Source organism: Anser anser (genome assembly GCF_964211835.1).
Source record: "Anser anser genome assembly, chromosome: 4".
NCBI lineage: Eukaryota > Metazoa > Chordata > Aves > Anseriformes > Anatidae > Anser > Anser anser.
The window spans coordinates 69,746,121-69,761,205 of record NC_139724.1 but is presented as its reverse complement, the minus strand read 5'-3'; the positions used below and the strand labels follow the sequence as shown (position 1 = coordinate 69,761,205).

The 15,085-nt window shown below is 44.8% G+C and overlaps 1 protein-coding gene across 5 annotated transcripts in view; it reads right to left on the bottom strand.

Moving 5' to 3' along the window:
* Positions 1 to 3,635: 3,635 nt before the first annotated feature.
* The window catches only part of ZFYVE28 (zinc finger FYVE-type containing 28), a 147,868-nt gene continuing 136,418 nt past the window's right edge, over positions 3,636 to 15,085 (bottom strand). For all 5 annotated transcript variants that reach the window (XM_083835213.1, XM_083835215.1, XM_083835212.1 and 2 more), the window contains 2 exons: positions 6,698 to 6,801; positions 3,636 to 5,956 (listed from right to left, as the gene is read on the bottom strand). In XM_083835213.1, coding sequence (XP_083691339.1) covers positions 5,825 to 5,956; positions 6,698 to 6,801 — 236 coding nt within the window. In that variant the 3' untranslated portion in view covers positions 3,636 to 5,824. The remainder of the gene's footprint in view (positions 5,957 to 6,697; positions 6,802 to 15,085) is intronic.

Genomic DNA, 15,085 nt, shown 5'->3' with positions numbered 1-15,085 from the left:
AAAGTAGCTGTCACAATCCGATGAGTAACGATGACAGAGAAAGGCTCCTTGCAGCAGCACAGCTGTGTAACATTTTCCTACATTGTTCCCCCAGCAGGACCAGCGTCCTGAAACAAACTCCCCAGAACACAGCGATCGGGGGCTGTGAAGCCGGTGAATGAGCTGATGTTCACGTGTGGCAGCTCCACATTCTGCTCCAACACCCCCGCACCAAATTAACTGAATTTTGTTATTCGAACAGAGCTTCTTTTACCCCTTTTTAAATGTATTTATGAACTTGCAGACAGGATTGCTGTTCTGCTCTTGTCTTCAGCTGCTAACTTCCAGCTTTCCACAGATACGCCAAAGACAGGGAAATGAATTAAAACAAGCCAACGAACCACTGGTCCCAGAATGCTCTACTGCTGCCTGATAAACAGAAGAGTTGCTGATGAATTGCAAATGGATTTGGAAAAAAAAAAAAAAAGAAAAGTTTATTGTCTCACAATTTGGTCACAGAGGCTCCCTCCACAAACGCAGGTGATGACTGCATGGTACAAGTCCTCCACTACTGAAGCCAGGGCGCTCTCCCTGCCCTTACTGCCGACTTCCCACAGCAGGATCGTGCTCTGGATCAGGCCGATACGGAGCCACCGTCCCAGCCCACCGGGTATAAAGGACAACTCCCCGAGCTGTCCAGAGATGCTAAGACATTTGGGTCATTGTCGTGGTTTTGGCTGTTACACACGACGGGCAGCAGCCAACCAACTCCTCGGTTTGCTTGGCTGGTGCGTGGCTTCTGCTGTCCCTGGTAGGCTGCCTTCACCTCAGGCACCTCACATCTCGCACTTGGACCTTCCCGATTCTCTCCCCCATCCCACCTGGGGACAGGGAGCCAGCGGCTGGTGGTGCTCAGCTGCCTGCTGGGGCTAACCCCCGTCTTGCAGGACACCATCACCTCAGCACCTTGCAGGACACCACCACGTGGCAGGGCTCGGCCCTCACTCTCTTCAGGGCTATTTCTTCAAGGCCTCTTCCCCCAGGCTGACGATCTCGGCACTACCACAGCCTAATTCCAGCTAAAACCTGAAAGCTGGGCACTGCTGAAATGTATCCTAGGAAGCAGTCACCTCAAGCATCCACCCGCCCTACTGCAGGGAGAGGGCTGGAGGCCGCCGCCGGCTGCATCACCTCAGGCTCCAAGGACTTTTCTCTGCTGGGGACGAGCTCGGTCAGAGCCCTAGGAGCAAGGCCTTGGTTGCTGCTTGCAGAGCTATGCTGGGCAGAGGGCAACGAAACAACTTCATTCCACCGAGTGAACCGGGAGGGAAGATCCGGGCCTGTGCTTTAGGCTTCAGAGCTGTCAGGGTCAGCGAACACAAGGACTGAAAGGAGTCCATGGCCCGTGCTATGCATGAGCATGGCCCCAGCACTCCTAGCACATGCACTTACAGCTTGTTTTCAGGGACCAATTAGTTCATTAAAATATTACCTTCACGCTTCTGGATTTGCTGTAACAAGTCTATTTTCCATCCTCTCACCTTAATACATTACCATTTTTTGGTTTAAGACCAAGGAAGAGACAGCCAAATGCCTTCGTGACATCTACCATTTACCAATAGCTGCTAAAACCCAAGATTTAAGGCCTCTCTTTCCTCCCCTGCCAAGTAAAGGAGCACTGCAGGGCTCGGAGTGCTGCAGGACAACGCTGGTGCAAAACCCAGGCAGGGCTCCTGCAGCCCGATGCCGTTCCCGGTGCAAGGACACCGACCGAGGGCTTGAGGTGAGCCTGTGCCTGGGAACTCGAGGGGGGAGATCAGCAAGCGATGGAGCTGGAAGCTCCTCGAATCGTGTAATATGGCCTCTGATATTTCGCTGGCTGCGAGACCACATCAGGAGGGGTCTGGTTTCCACAGAGTAAAATCTGAGAAGTTGGGGGAGGGGGAGGGGGAAGGAGAGAAAGGGAAAATAGCTGAAGGACCCTAAAAAATACTCTAAGGGATGTCCACAGAGGAGATCTCTTCCGGACAAGCCTAATAAACACAGCATAACTCAGTAAATTGTTACTGCCTAAAAGGGAGCTCCTAGCAAGCAGCTGGCCCTGCAGCAGCAATGCTCCCGGCTCCAAATGAAGATGTTCGGGTGCTCAGGATCGCTCTGACGAAGCAGAAAGCAGAAGGCTCTGTGCCTGCGCGCGGGCAGGGAGTGCTGCAGTCTTGGCTCTCGCGGAAGAGATGCTATCGGGGTTGCCGAGGAAACCAGAGGATGCAGACCCAGCAGCTTTGACTTTGCATAAACTGACAGGGAGTTCAGCTGGGGACGAGGCGCTGAGAAGGCTGGTGTTTTCCTCCGGCTCCCAGGAGCGATTTTGATGTGGTCGTGTTTCCATTTTCCTGCAGTCAGATCTCCTGCTTCCACCTCTTCCAAATCCAACCCTCTGTGTCCCCCCCCTCTGTGTCCCGGCACACGCACCCCCAGCTTTCCCCCTGCTTCCTCCCAGTTTAGACAACATAGAAATCGTTTTCCTTGCCCATCCCTTCCACCCAGCTTCCTCCTCACTCGGCCGCCCTGTAATCTCAAATATTTTTGAGTCTCCCGCACATGCATGATCTCAGACAGCAGAGAGATTTTGCTGAAGCTCCCTTCGTCGCCGAGGGAGCACCAACATCCCACCTCCCCCCACAAGCCTTGGCAGCAGGAAGCGCTGTGCCACTCATACAGAGGCAGAACGGATCATTTCACCATTTCTTGTAAACCTGCTCTGAGAACAGCCTGGAGGCAGAGGGAAGCTGGCAGGCAGCACCAGGTGAATTACTGCCACCACCAGCAACGTCGCTCTTACCTTGTTAGCCCCTGTCCCTCACTGAAAGGAAGGGGAAGCTGCAGCGCATTGCTGTGGTTTTTCCTCCCACTGCTGACAAACACTGAAGCGATGTGAATTTCATTGAAAAGGCCCTTTGGGATAAAGCTCTGCTGTTCATTTATTTATAAACAACCTCAGGCAGCATTATTTGCCCATAAATACTACGTACATTAATTCAACTGCAATTCAACTCGGGTGCAGACTTCCCATAAAATTTTCCTGTCGTTGCAGCACTGAAGCTAAAATCCTAACGTCACAGAGCTGTAAAAGGGTTTTTCCTTCAGTGAAATGGCATCCCAAAGACAAGCATTAAATCCTCCAGGAAAAACAAGAAGGTAAAAAACCTCGACCCCTACACCAGCTACATCTCATGTAGGGGGCAGAACGGATCGGCGCTGGGCATTTACGCTTCCCAAGAACAACTGGTGCGGTGGAGCCAAGGAGCAGTATTTTCATTGCGGATTTGCATCACCCGCAGAACAGCTCGCTCAGATTTGACACGGGCAGATCAAATGTGCCTAACGTGTGAAGTGGCCGCTGACTCCAGATATTTCAGGCAGGGAGATTCTCAGCCTGCAGCAAGGGAGAGCAGCGAGCACGCTACGTGGCAGGCTGGCGCTGGTTTGCCACCCCCTCTCCATAAGGGCCACTTCCACTTCCAAACTCTAACTCATTTCTTTCAGGTTATCTGGGAAGTGGGCAAAGTGAGAAAGAATTAGGGGCAGTTTATTTGACAGGCTGGCAGCTGTCACTACATGTAAACAGACCCAGAAATGAAAGAGCAATCCGGCACATGGAAGTAGAAAGTCCTGACATTTTAATTATCTGAAGAGATTACAAGATGAAAGTCTTCCTTGAGGCAAATGTATATTAGTATTGATATAGTCATTGTGCTTTTCAGTAAGAGAAATAGGAGTCTGTATTTACATAAGAAACTATAGTGTCTGAGATCTTTAAATATCATATTTATGGAAATGATTCTGAATTACAGCATTTACAAAATAAAAACAAGCTTGAATAAATATTCAGTCCATTAAATAAGACTTTTTTTTCACAGAAGCAACTTTTTGTGCATATTTATTTCACAACTGAAGTTTGTTGTATTTTTTTATCCTATAAAAGAAGCATTAAATTTGTTTTTATTTATTTCTTTTTTCTAAAAATAAAACTGCAATAATCATTGCAATGTGAAGCCTGAGATTTAAGCCTGAATAAGTATCATTGCTTGCACCACGTTATACTCACCTCCCACCAAACACCCACCCCATGCCTTGCCAAACTCCGGTGAATGCCGACACTCCAACTCAAGGATTCCATGGAAGGAATTTCAGGGAAATAATAACAAAAATATAAATAAGGTGAGGACAACACATTATAGCTGACATTGTCCACGAACAGCATCATAAGGCTTGTGCATTACACATAAACTAGGTGAAGCTGTTTCATGTGATCCCAAATGACAGTAGTGCCAGACTGCTATACCCTCATATGGCTCGTAACACTTACTAGAAAACCACTGAACAAAGGGAATGTCCACCAAAAAAAAAAATAAAATTAAATCACACTGGCCAGTTTCGCTTTATCATTTCGAATGACGACCTTTCTTGAGCACGATACCGCAAACAACTTCCTCATCTCTCTTTTTGTATTTATCAGTTTGAAACACACTGTGTAACTCTGCACGTCAGGAAAGAGGATACAGCAAAGAGCTCTTGATCTCATTTCCTCTGCAACCACAGCACACAGTGTCTTGCTTTTAATGTGGCTAGCTCAAAGCATGTCCAGACGTCTTTGAAACCTCAGTGCTCAGGGAGCTCTTACTGCAAAGAGTTTGTGCAAGATCATAGCAAGAATCCACGTGAATCTTATTTCTTTCCTCTCCAAGTGGAAATAAAAATTAATCCCTGGTGTTTCAAATAAATACAAACATCTTCTGAGTTGTTAGCATGAGTGAAGTAACAGTATGCAATATTTTACACGGTTACTCTGCCAAATGTGGACACCAAGAACCCTTCTCTGGTTGACCATTCTGTAACGCTCTGACCTTTCCAATATATCATTATGTATTTGCCTTTTAGAAATCATTTTAAAAACTCAGCATGGGATAAATCATTTGTCACAATACTGAATTCTGCTGCTAAACCCTTCCAAAAACATGTACTTTAATATTAATTCATTCATTTGTAATCATTTCCTCTGAAGTTTGTTAAGTTTTAAATGTTGATATAGAAACCAAAACTCTGTCTTATACTTTTATTAACAGGATTTAGCATAAATGATGCAGATTATAAATAATTCCAAAATCTCAAAATATGGAACTAGAAGTTATAAACCTCAATTTTTAAAAGACAACTTGGAGTTATTGCTCTGCTCAGTAAATGAAAGGCAACAGAAATATACTGCTTCAGGACCTTCAGTGCTTCCTACGTGATTCAAAGAAAGTTTTGCCTTTATAAATATCAAAGATGGATTTGAAATATTTTTGCTTCAATTAATCCTAGCATAGGTAGCAAAAACCTAGCAATGGGCAAGTTAAAGAGCAACGGGAGGGAGAGAGCTGACATCCACAGCCATGCTGGAATTGTAGTAAGCACAGAAGTGTCCAGGCTTTGGGACTGATTTGCTGAGATGAACTAGGTAACCGCCTACTCTGTTCTTAGCGTGTCAGATAAGCAGCAATGCTTGTTCAATTCTCTGAGCCCTATTTCTTTCCACACAGTGCATTTGTTCTGCATATGGCATCGTAACATTAATGTTTTAAATTTATGGAAGACTGTACTGCAGCCTTAGAGCTACAGACGCTTCATACTTCCCTTTAGCAGCTTAGGAAAATGCAATAAAAACTGTCTGTACAAAATTTATAATAATGGATGTCAAAGCTTACACACCCTCGCAGGGTCCCTCTTTCAAGTTAAGTCTTGGCTTAGGTCAAATATGTCAGTCCATGTAAGACTCCAGCAGACACACCAGTAGTTTAACACGTCAGATACCAGCTTTGTCACTATAGAAAGGAGTGACATGGAACATGTAACAGTGAGTGCAAACACGGACAGGCTTCATCTGACCATAACGAGGTAATGGAGCAGAGTGGGAGGAACAGCGGGAACAGAAGATCTGAAAAAGAAGAGGGAGATTTCACATTAGTTCCTTGAAGAACTGCTGAGACAAAACTGATTTCAGGAAGGGGGAGAGAAGATTGTATGTGCTGTGCTCCTGTGTACTGGGAATACCCGGAACGACAGACTAGGGGAGTATTTGTGAATATCCCCAGAGTTCCTACTCCTGCCTGTCCACTATAAAGTTACCTAAAACAACTTCTCTACCCTCTTGTGCAACAGCAAGCAAGAAAGCAAGTGAAACGAGACTGTGGATTTCTGGCTTTCCAAGACTCGTGACTGCTTTATGCTCCCTCACTCCCTCTCCCTTCCCCCCAGACTTGCAGCAGCCCCGTACGCCAGAGTCATCCTGCCAAGACTTAGGAAGAAAACAAAGGGACTGCACTGTCCCCGCAGCTGAGCTCTGCAGCACCCTCCCTGTGCAGGCTGCTGTGGTTCATGAAAGCTTGGAGAGCAGCAATCCGGAGTGACTCCAGATTTGGGGTGCTGGTTCCAGGGCCTCAATGGGGAGTTCTGCTTTTAAGAGGACGAATGCTTGTTGCTGTATAAAAGTCAAAGTTTCCTGTTCCCCTCAGTTTCTAAACAAGCTGACCAGTCAACAGAAGACATACGAAAGTACTTGTCGCTTGAAAATCTTGGGCAAGAGCACATGTTTTGCTGTGCAGCTGAGTTCCTGTGGTACGTGTGAATTTGCTGCTCTCTGGCTGAGAGTTTCTCACAGTTTTGACTGAGTCATTACCTTGCCACAGCTCCTGCAGTGGTGCTTCCTGCGAATGACCGTGAAAGGAGCCTTGCAGGCCGTGCAGTAGCTGCAGGCTTCATCTGGAACCCAGTCAGGAGGATCTGTCAGAAACACAACAACAAAAGGGGAGATAAATCAGAAGGGAATAAAACCAAGCATGTGATTACCAGGTCCTCCAGGGAGCAGGGAGGATAAAATATAACAGCTGCTTTCATCTCGGTGTCTCGAGGTGCTCTGTGAACAGGCAGGTGGGTAAGCTGAGGAACGACCAGGGGGGGCTCGCCTCCGTTCCCCACAAGGCGGCCACCTCTGGGGCAGAGCACAGCTGGCGCCCTAACACCGCACGGCAGCTTTGGGCTTGAAATGAAACGCAGCCCGGGCAAGTGAAAGTGGCAGGGAGGAGTGGATAAGCGACATAAAGTACGAAGGCAGGAGACTGTTAAGCAGAACACAGGCGGTTTTGACAATGCAACCAGCCATCAGAGCAAGCTGCGAGCCATTCCCAGCCTCTGCAGCACACCCTACAGGAAAGCTGGCTGCTTTTTGTACAGAAAGGCGAACAACTCCACAGATAATCAGCTCAGAGCCTGGTTGCTCTCTGCTACGCTATCAGTACTCTTCCTGGAAGTCTGCCTTACCAGCAACGAAAGCAAATACACAAAATCACGTGTACAAGACTTAGCAGAAAAAGAACTCGACCACCGTCCCTAACAGCAGGTTTCGGTTGTTTATTTCTCCTGCGAGCTCCGTAACCCCTCACAAAAGCCAAGCAGCGAAATGAGTTGTTTTTTGCAAAGCAGAACGTATTAGGCTCACTTCTGTCGAGCTGCTCCTGCTAGTGACAGGCTGACGTGACCTCCAAGAGTCTAAAATTATGACTGTACAAATGACGTAGCTGATTGCTTAATTAAGTTAATAAAAGTCTAATCAAGAGCAAGCCAAGTTCCATTCAGAAGGAATCCATGGACACAGTGGAAACATGAACTGCTGGACGTATTCACCCACGTTCCCCATATGCAGCCTCTCTCCAAGTGTTATTTACAGCATGCAACCCATGCGACCGCTGATTTATAAACCTGACAAGCAAGATCCCTGCCTCAAGGAGCACGTTATCCAACAACAAAATATACGGCGCGCTTAATACAGAGGTCAAGTGGACAACAGCTACAGACAGAGAGGAGATAATTAAATGAAAAATCCAGCTCATTCCATTATATTCGTCAGTCAAATGTAGCCGTGACCTGTTTTCCTCTCTTTGTCATATTGCAACACTTGTCAAATTAAAAAAAAAAAAAAAAAGATATACAGTTCAAGGCAGAAAATGTTCAAACAGTAGACAGAAAAAAAACCTGAACAGAACTTGAAATTCAGACTCAGCTTTTATATGATCTAACTTATTTTGCAAATTAAGCTAGTTAAGGAAGTAATCTTTCATTTAACAAATTAACTGGTCTGGTAAAGGCTATAATTGTAGGGAGAGCAACCAAACCCAAAGTCTATGTTCAGAGAAATGACCTCTGTGGTAGTAAAACAAAATTAAAAAAAAAGAGGACTGCACATAGCAGCCTTCACCTCGCCCCTGGGAACAGCAGAGCAGTTCACCAGGAAGTGCTCTGTGGGGACGAAAGGGCACAAAATCCGATTTAAAAGCCAGACTTTCCTACGGCAGCAGGCAGAGGCAGCACTGCCAGCTTAAGTCAGAGCATTAATGTCAGTGACACCAGAGGATTTTCCTCTCCACTCTTCTCCTTCTCGCTGCTACCTCCCCAGCTACTACACGTAACGTGCCCAGTGGAACTTGCTCCTAAAAGCGATCTGTGATGCTGACACTGAAAACTTGGTATCATTTCCCCAGAATTACCTAGTCTGAAGTCATGGCAGGCCTGCTGACCTTGGGCCATCTCCACGTTCTCCATCCAGGAGGTCCTTTGGGTTATCCCATATACAATATAACTAGCCAACAAAGATATGTCTATTCCTAACTTGCCATTAGACTACACAGCCTTGGTTATATTTTTGGGGATTTAACCATCCCCTTGAATCTCGCTAATTTTAAAGACAGCAATATTTAGAAGTTATTCAAGCTTTGTGCCACCAAGTCTTCCTCCCACGTGAACAGCACACCGGTGAAGTAGTTTGGTAAGTTGCCTACTTTGCTACCTATGCAGCTGGTTACTAATTTTAGTATTCACCAAGAAGCCAGGAAACAGAGGCCCTTTTTGGATAGCCTGCAACAGGGCAGTAAGAATCGAGGCTTCTGGAGCAGCTCGTACCATAACCGCTCCTCTCCTCAGACCGTGACCAACGCAACTCCACCGCAAAGGCTCCAGAGCCCGTCAGCAAAAAGCAGGCTTCTTATCGGCAGGTGTTTACCGTTTGGGTTTGGTTTGTTTGCTTTTCTGTTATTGCCCTTGATATGCATCGCTGGGAAGTTATTTTTAATTGACCTGATAGGGATTTAATTATCTCCAATGCTAAATAAAAAGGAAAAAATCACCAAAAGCACTTGCAGGAAGGACGAGGCTGTGAACAGCTCAGCCCCTCGGAGCCCGTGCAACCCCAGTGCGACAGGACCAGCACCTCTAGGTCCCCGTCTCCAGCCTCATCTCACTCAACCTTGGGAGCTGCCTTCCTGCCTGACTTACATTAGCGACTGAGTCATCATCGGGCTTTTTATAGAACAGGTTTTTGAAATACTCTCTGAAGAGCAGCCTCGTGAGGGTAGAAAGCTTCCACAGGAGGAGCACAGCGAGTTATAGAGAGGAAACCCACAGCATCATCCCGAAGGCTCGCTGGAAGCAGGGCAGCAGCACTGCGCCCACAGGCTTTTTGTTATGGTCCTTCTCCAGGCTACACAGCCCCACCAGCCCCGCACGCAGCGGCGGATGGAAAGATCCAGTCGCTAAAGCAGCATCTGCCTGGGCTTCGGGGATTTGCACAAGGCATGGAGGGAAAGGCTCGTTCGTGGGCTAATTGGCCCGCTGCTTCATCAGGCTGCGAGAGCTAAGAGAAGTCTGTTGGGAAACAGATGAAGACCACAGCACAAACATCAAAGAGGAGGAGGAAGGGAGGGAAGGGATTAGCGAGAGAGAGTACAGAAATAAATTTGAGAAGAAGACATAAAAAGCGTGTACAGGAAAAACGCAGAGAAAAGCAGCGAAACAAGTATTTTAATGGATAGGAAGCACAAGTTCAGAGAAAGCAAAAAAATAAAATCAAAGGCTCAAGATAAAGTGAAATAGTGTGGAGACTGAAAAAGACATTTAAAAAAGAGAAACAGTTTTCCCGGCTCCTAGCTATTCAAAAATCTTGCGTTATGATAGCCAGTAAATCATGACATTTTATGTTCTTTTGTTTCACTTTTATATTGTAGCTTTTACAATTCACCTTTACATGTCCCTGCAACCTCATTAGTTAAACAAAGCTCATTCTGCACTATGAAAGTTACAAATCCAATATAAATCCAAGACACTGGAGCTTTAAGAACAGCATAATCACGATAAAAATCAGGTGCTGGAAGCAAGTCAAAAAGCACATGTGAACTTATTTTGCTTAAATGTGTGCAACACAACTGCTGCAGTCTGTCTAATCTGACATAAACAAGGAGAACATCTCCGTGCCACAAAGCACTCGGAGAAGAGAGCCTGCACCTGGACCCATCAACAGTGGTGATTCAAACAGCACCAGGACCCGCTGCCAGGCTATTCCTCAGCTAGAGCTCAGTCCTGCTGGGATGGACGTTTGGCAACAGCAACGCTGAAGACTGAAAGACCAGAATTAAAAACCAAACCCTGCCTCCTATGAGTAAACGGTCCAAATCCAAGTTTTGACAACGCAGAGCCACACAGTTCTGAAACAACTGTGAAACCTCACAGACAGCATGAGTTCATTTGGTGGTGCTGAGACACAGGAGACTGGGCGAGATGGGAAGAAAAGTTCTCCAAATTGTTAGAGCTTGCAAGTTCCCTTATCTAGCAAATCTATACTCTGAAAGAAAACAAATCCAAAAGCATGCACTCCCAACTCCCTGCTGAGGAGCAACTGCTAACCCCTAAGCTCGTGGCAGTGCCTGCTTTAGGGCCAGACAACAAAGGGTGGACCCCTTCTGCATCTTCTGTTTTTTATCAAATAACCGTAATGCAGAACTCAAACTGGAAGTTCCTCCTGGATCGATGTGTATTAGATTTTGGAGCACTCCACGCACAATCCTGATTATACTTTTACCAAACCAGCCCCAGCGAGGGCTGTTCCTGTGGCACCCTGTGGAAGTTCCAGGGCTGCAGCCATCGACACGCGTTATCCTCACAGCTGCAAAAAAGGTCAGATCGCCTTGCTGTAGCTCCTCTGATGAACGCAGGAGTTGTGCCACACGGTAAATTCTAGCAGTTTTAAGTATGGAAAGTAGAGAGCTAAGGTGATGTGACTTTACCCCTCGCTTCAACCTCCACGGTAAGACAAACCCTTTTTTCCCATATGACATTTAATTTTCCGCATGTCATTCCAGGCAGTCTCCAACTTTTATGTAAGATTCCTTGGAGGCAACTGCACCAAAGTAATTTTTTCCCTTGCTCAGTAGATTTAGCCTTGATTACAGCTGGCTTGAAATTTTTCAATTAAAATAATTTTCTGCTTCAACAATGTTATTTGATGAAAATTGGGGCAGGGGGGGAGGTGAGGGCAAAAACAGAGGTACAGACTTATTAGCTTCAAGGACAGCTTTGTCAAATGGCTTTCTTAAGATGGAATCTCTGCACAGACCTAGGAAGCTCTGAACAAAGCATGGAGCTTCGCAGACTTTGGCCCCAGCCTCTGCTGTGCCTGACTCAACACCATCTCGAACTATGACATCCTGAATCTGTTCTGTACAGGTGCGTGACCAGCAACTCACTCTTCGGGCCAAATAATTATTTACATAAAATGAAGCAACTCTGATTTTTCTCTGGGATATGCTTTTTTGTTTTGTTTTTTAAAATTTGTATAAGATGAACCTAAAATCTTTATCTTCCATATAACCATTACTAGCAGTTCTTCGTAACAGCTACCAGCGATTAGAGAACAGTTATCTTCTGGGTTTCTCTCTGAGTGTTCTCCCTGTCCTGCTTCCCTTTTTTTAAATCTAGTTTTCTCTTCAGAATATGGAATAGAACATATTCTGAAGCCTAAATTTTGAGATTTAAAAATTATGTAGTATATTAACACACATTTAGATTCTAAATATTTTTCTAGTGACATTCTTGACTTAGGTTCTGAAAACTAGAATCAAGTTGATACTGTAGCACTACATGATGTCAGAACACTCAAAAATGTGTACTTTTAGGACAAAGAAAATTCAAACCTAAGCAAAATCTCAATTATGTCACAGTGGAGGCAAATAAGCCTGCGCTTTACAGTACCAATTGGTTGCTTTCTCCTCCTGCAATGAAATCTCAAGTTCTGCACTGTGCTGACAGAGTGGGATAGTCTTTGAAAAGGTAAGAAACTGTGAGCAAGTTTTTAAAACACAAGTCACACCAAGTTACAGCAATACTACCTAAATCTGAACATTTGGAAATCCCATAATCTCCAAAAATTAAGTACACTCAGTTGATTACAAAACAGTGCCTCATTTTTGAAAACTTTCTGTTAAATTATTCCGTTGCACTTGCACAAGCAGAGCTGCTGAATAAGAAAAAAAAAAAGTAAGAAGTTATACAGACAGAATATGTTTGGCCACTGAACTGTGCAGGAATTTAACTTCCTTCACTTAGAAAGCATTGCTGGTCATCATTATAAATAATAGAGTAGCCAGAGGTGTGTAAAGGACAAAAGGAAAGCTGAAGCTTTCAGCCAGGGTTGACAGCTAATTCTAGATTCAGTGATTAGACTCTGCACGCACAGCAGCAGGGGCGGTATTTCTTGACCTTGTGCCTTCATATGGCAACAAGAACGTGAACTCGAGCCTCAGGACCATAAATTACTGAGTTGTGCTAGTGCTGCTGGCTGGAGAGCAGCAAGGGGCAGTGACTAGACAAAAGTGGGTGGGCCGGGACTTTATGAGATGGAAAGGGATCAAGGAGAAATGGCTTGCTGTTGTGCAGCAAACAGATGCTAACACCATTTGGCACAAACAGTTATTTGTACTGGCAGCCACAGCAAACGCATTATGGCCAGAGTTATGGCTAGGTGGCAGCGAGCAAGGAGGTTCTGTATAAATGGGAGAGAGAGGGAGGGAAAACAGATGTATGGCTGCAGAGAGAGGTGGGATGCTACAGCAAATATTTTCGTGGAGCACAAACAGCTTCCTAATGCTTACTGTCTTTCCCTGAGAAAATCTTTCAATTTTTAAACATCTCACACTTATTCCTAGACCAGAAATGTAACTCACTTCTTTAGCTGGCCCGTAGCTTCGTGATATCGACACGTTAAAAATATTCACCTTTCCCCAATCCCAAATGTGGTAAGCAGGGAATTATGCTTGATCACATTTACAGATGGATGAAGAAATGAATACATACAAATCCTTAACAAAACAAACAAAGAAAAGAAGTTACTGTATACATAGGGGAAACAGCATGCACATACAAAGCAAGTTTTGTGTTAGGACTGGAAACAGGATCCCAGATGCACAAACTGCAAAAAGACATCAAATTTCTACATTCTCAATGTTTTGTTTTGTTTTATAAAAAAGCTATACTAGATACCGAAGCCTCTAGGAGCGAGACAGCCCTGCCCCAGCCAGGATGCATTTTAACTAGGTTAACTGAAAAGCAGTCTACTCGTATTTTCCAGTGTGAAGGTTTGCTTTAATTCGCATGTGACCCGTTCTGCCCACTCCCAGTCCCATGCAAATTCCTTGGTCAGCTTATTATCTGACTGGCTTGGGAAGCCAGAGCTTGGGAACTTCCCAGTAGCCTTCTCCCTGTGCTGGCTGGTCGGTCCCCACTGACACCGGGAGAAGAGCAGCACCCAACCTGCTTTTTTCTGAGCAGCTGTCACACGTATGTCTGTTACATACAGAACTTCATACCCACTGGCCACCTTCTGCATCATTTGATCAGGGCGTATCGGGGAAATTATATTACATTTAAAACTCAATTATGAAATTTTGTATACATTCATTTTATATTCTAGGAAACTATAAATGCATTTGCTTTGCATTCGCTCTCTGAAAAAAAAAGACTGCTTTTTACATCTATAAATTATAAATACATATGCTTCCTAAAAAAAAAATCCTAGAGCATTAGGAAATCAAAGATGAATATATACACCACAGGCTCATCTGGACTTTGAAAATGAAAATGCTTCTGTTTTGGAATGTCAATTAATCTGTAGTATATTGTATTTCAACCTTCAGAAGGTCACAGGATTCAACTCTTATACCCTTGCCAATGTCAGTTGGCTCATAATAAGCATTCGTATTTGTTTTATGACCCAGACCAGCTGGTGAGTTTGATATAGAGTAAGAATGAGAAATTTGACAAAAACAAGTGATTCATCTTCATAATCTGAGTAGAGGCTGGAACCTTCACGAAAATCTTACCACTATTCATTTATTTGTTTGGGTTGCTAGGCTTGCCTTTTTTTTTTTTTAACATTGGTTGGATGCAATCTTTGTACTTTTTGTAAGGGAGTTTTATTTGATAATTGGAAAAAGCTTTCCTGGCAGGTAGCTTGCTGGACTTTCTCAATTTGATCCATGCTTGTGTTCTGCCATGATGGCAGAAGGGAGGAGCTGCCGATGCGCTCTCATTCGCTTTAAATTGTTTTCACTTTCTGTTGAAATCATTAGGAGTGACCTGAAGTGTGGAAATGATGTAGAAAAATGGATATAATTAATTTTGGTGCAATGATGTCAACAGATTGGTGCAACAATCAACAGACTTTGTATTGAACCCATTTACAATGACAACTGCAGTGAGTTCCTGTTGGTGGCCTGTGGCCCAGCTTTAGGCTGAAGGATGAACCCATCAGACTTGCTGCAACTAATGGGGAACACCATTCATGCAGCAAAGGTTATCCTAACCAGCAAATATCTTCATCTGCATCCAAACATCACCCAGCACGATGCCAGAAGCTGTTGCTTTCACAGCAACCTGCAAAAACAAGATAGGTGGGGAGGTGTTATAAGGTGTGGGGGGGAAGGCATGTGGCTGCTGAGGTTAAAATGATGTTGTGAGTTTATGCATCATTCTGGATGCTTTAGAGACAGCAAAGGATGTATCCCATTAGCTATCACTGCATACCTCAGTGATAGGTAGTAGGAAAACATCTGTAGAGCACTACCAGCAATGACACTTTGTGACCTGTGCCTGAAGCGACGTGAGTCTGGAATGTATTGAAGAGGGGACAGGATGGGTGTTCCTACAGTTTCCACAAATTTAATGATTTGATCCACTTCAGATGCCC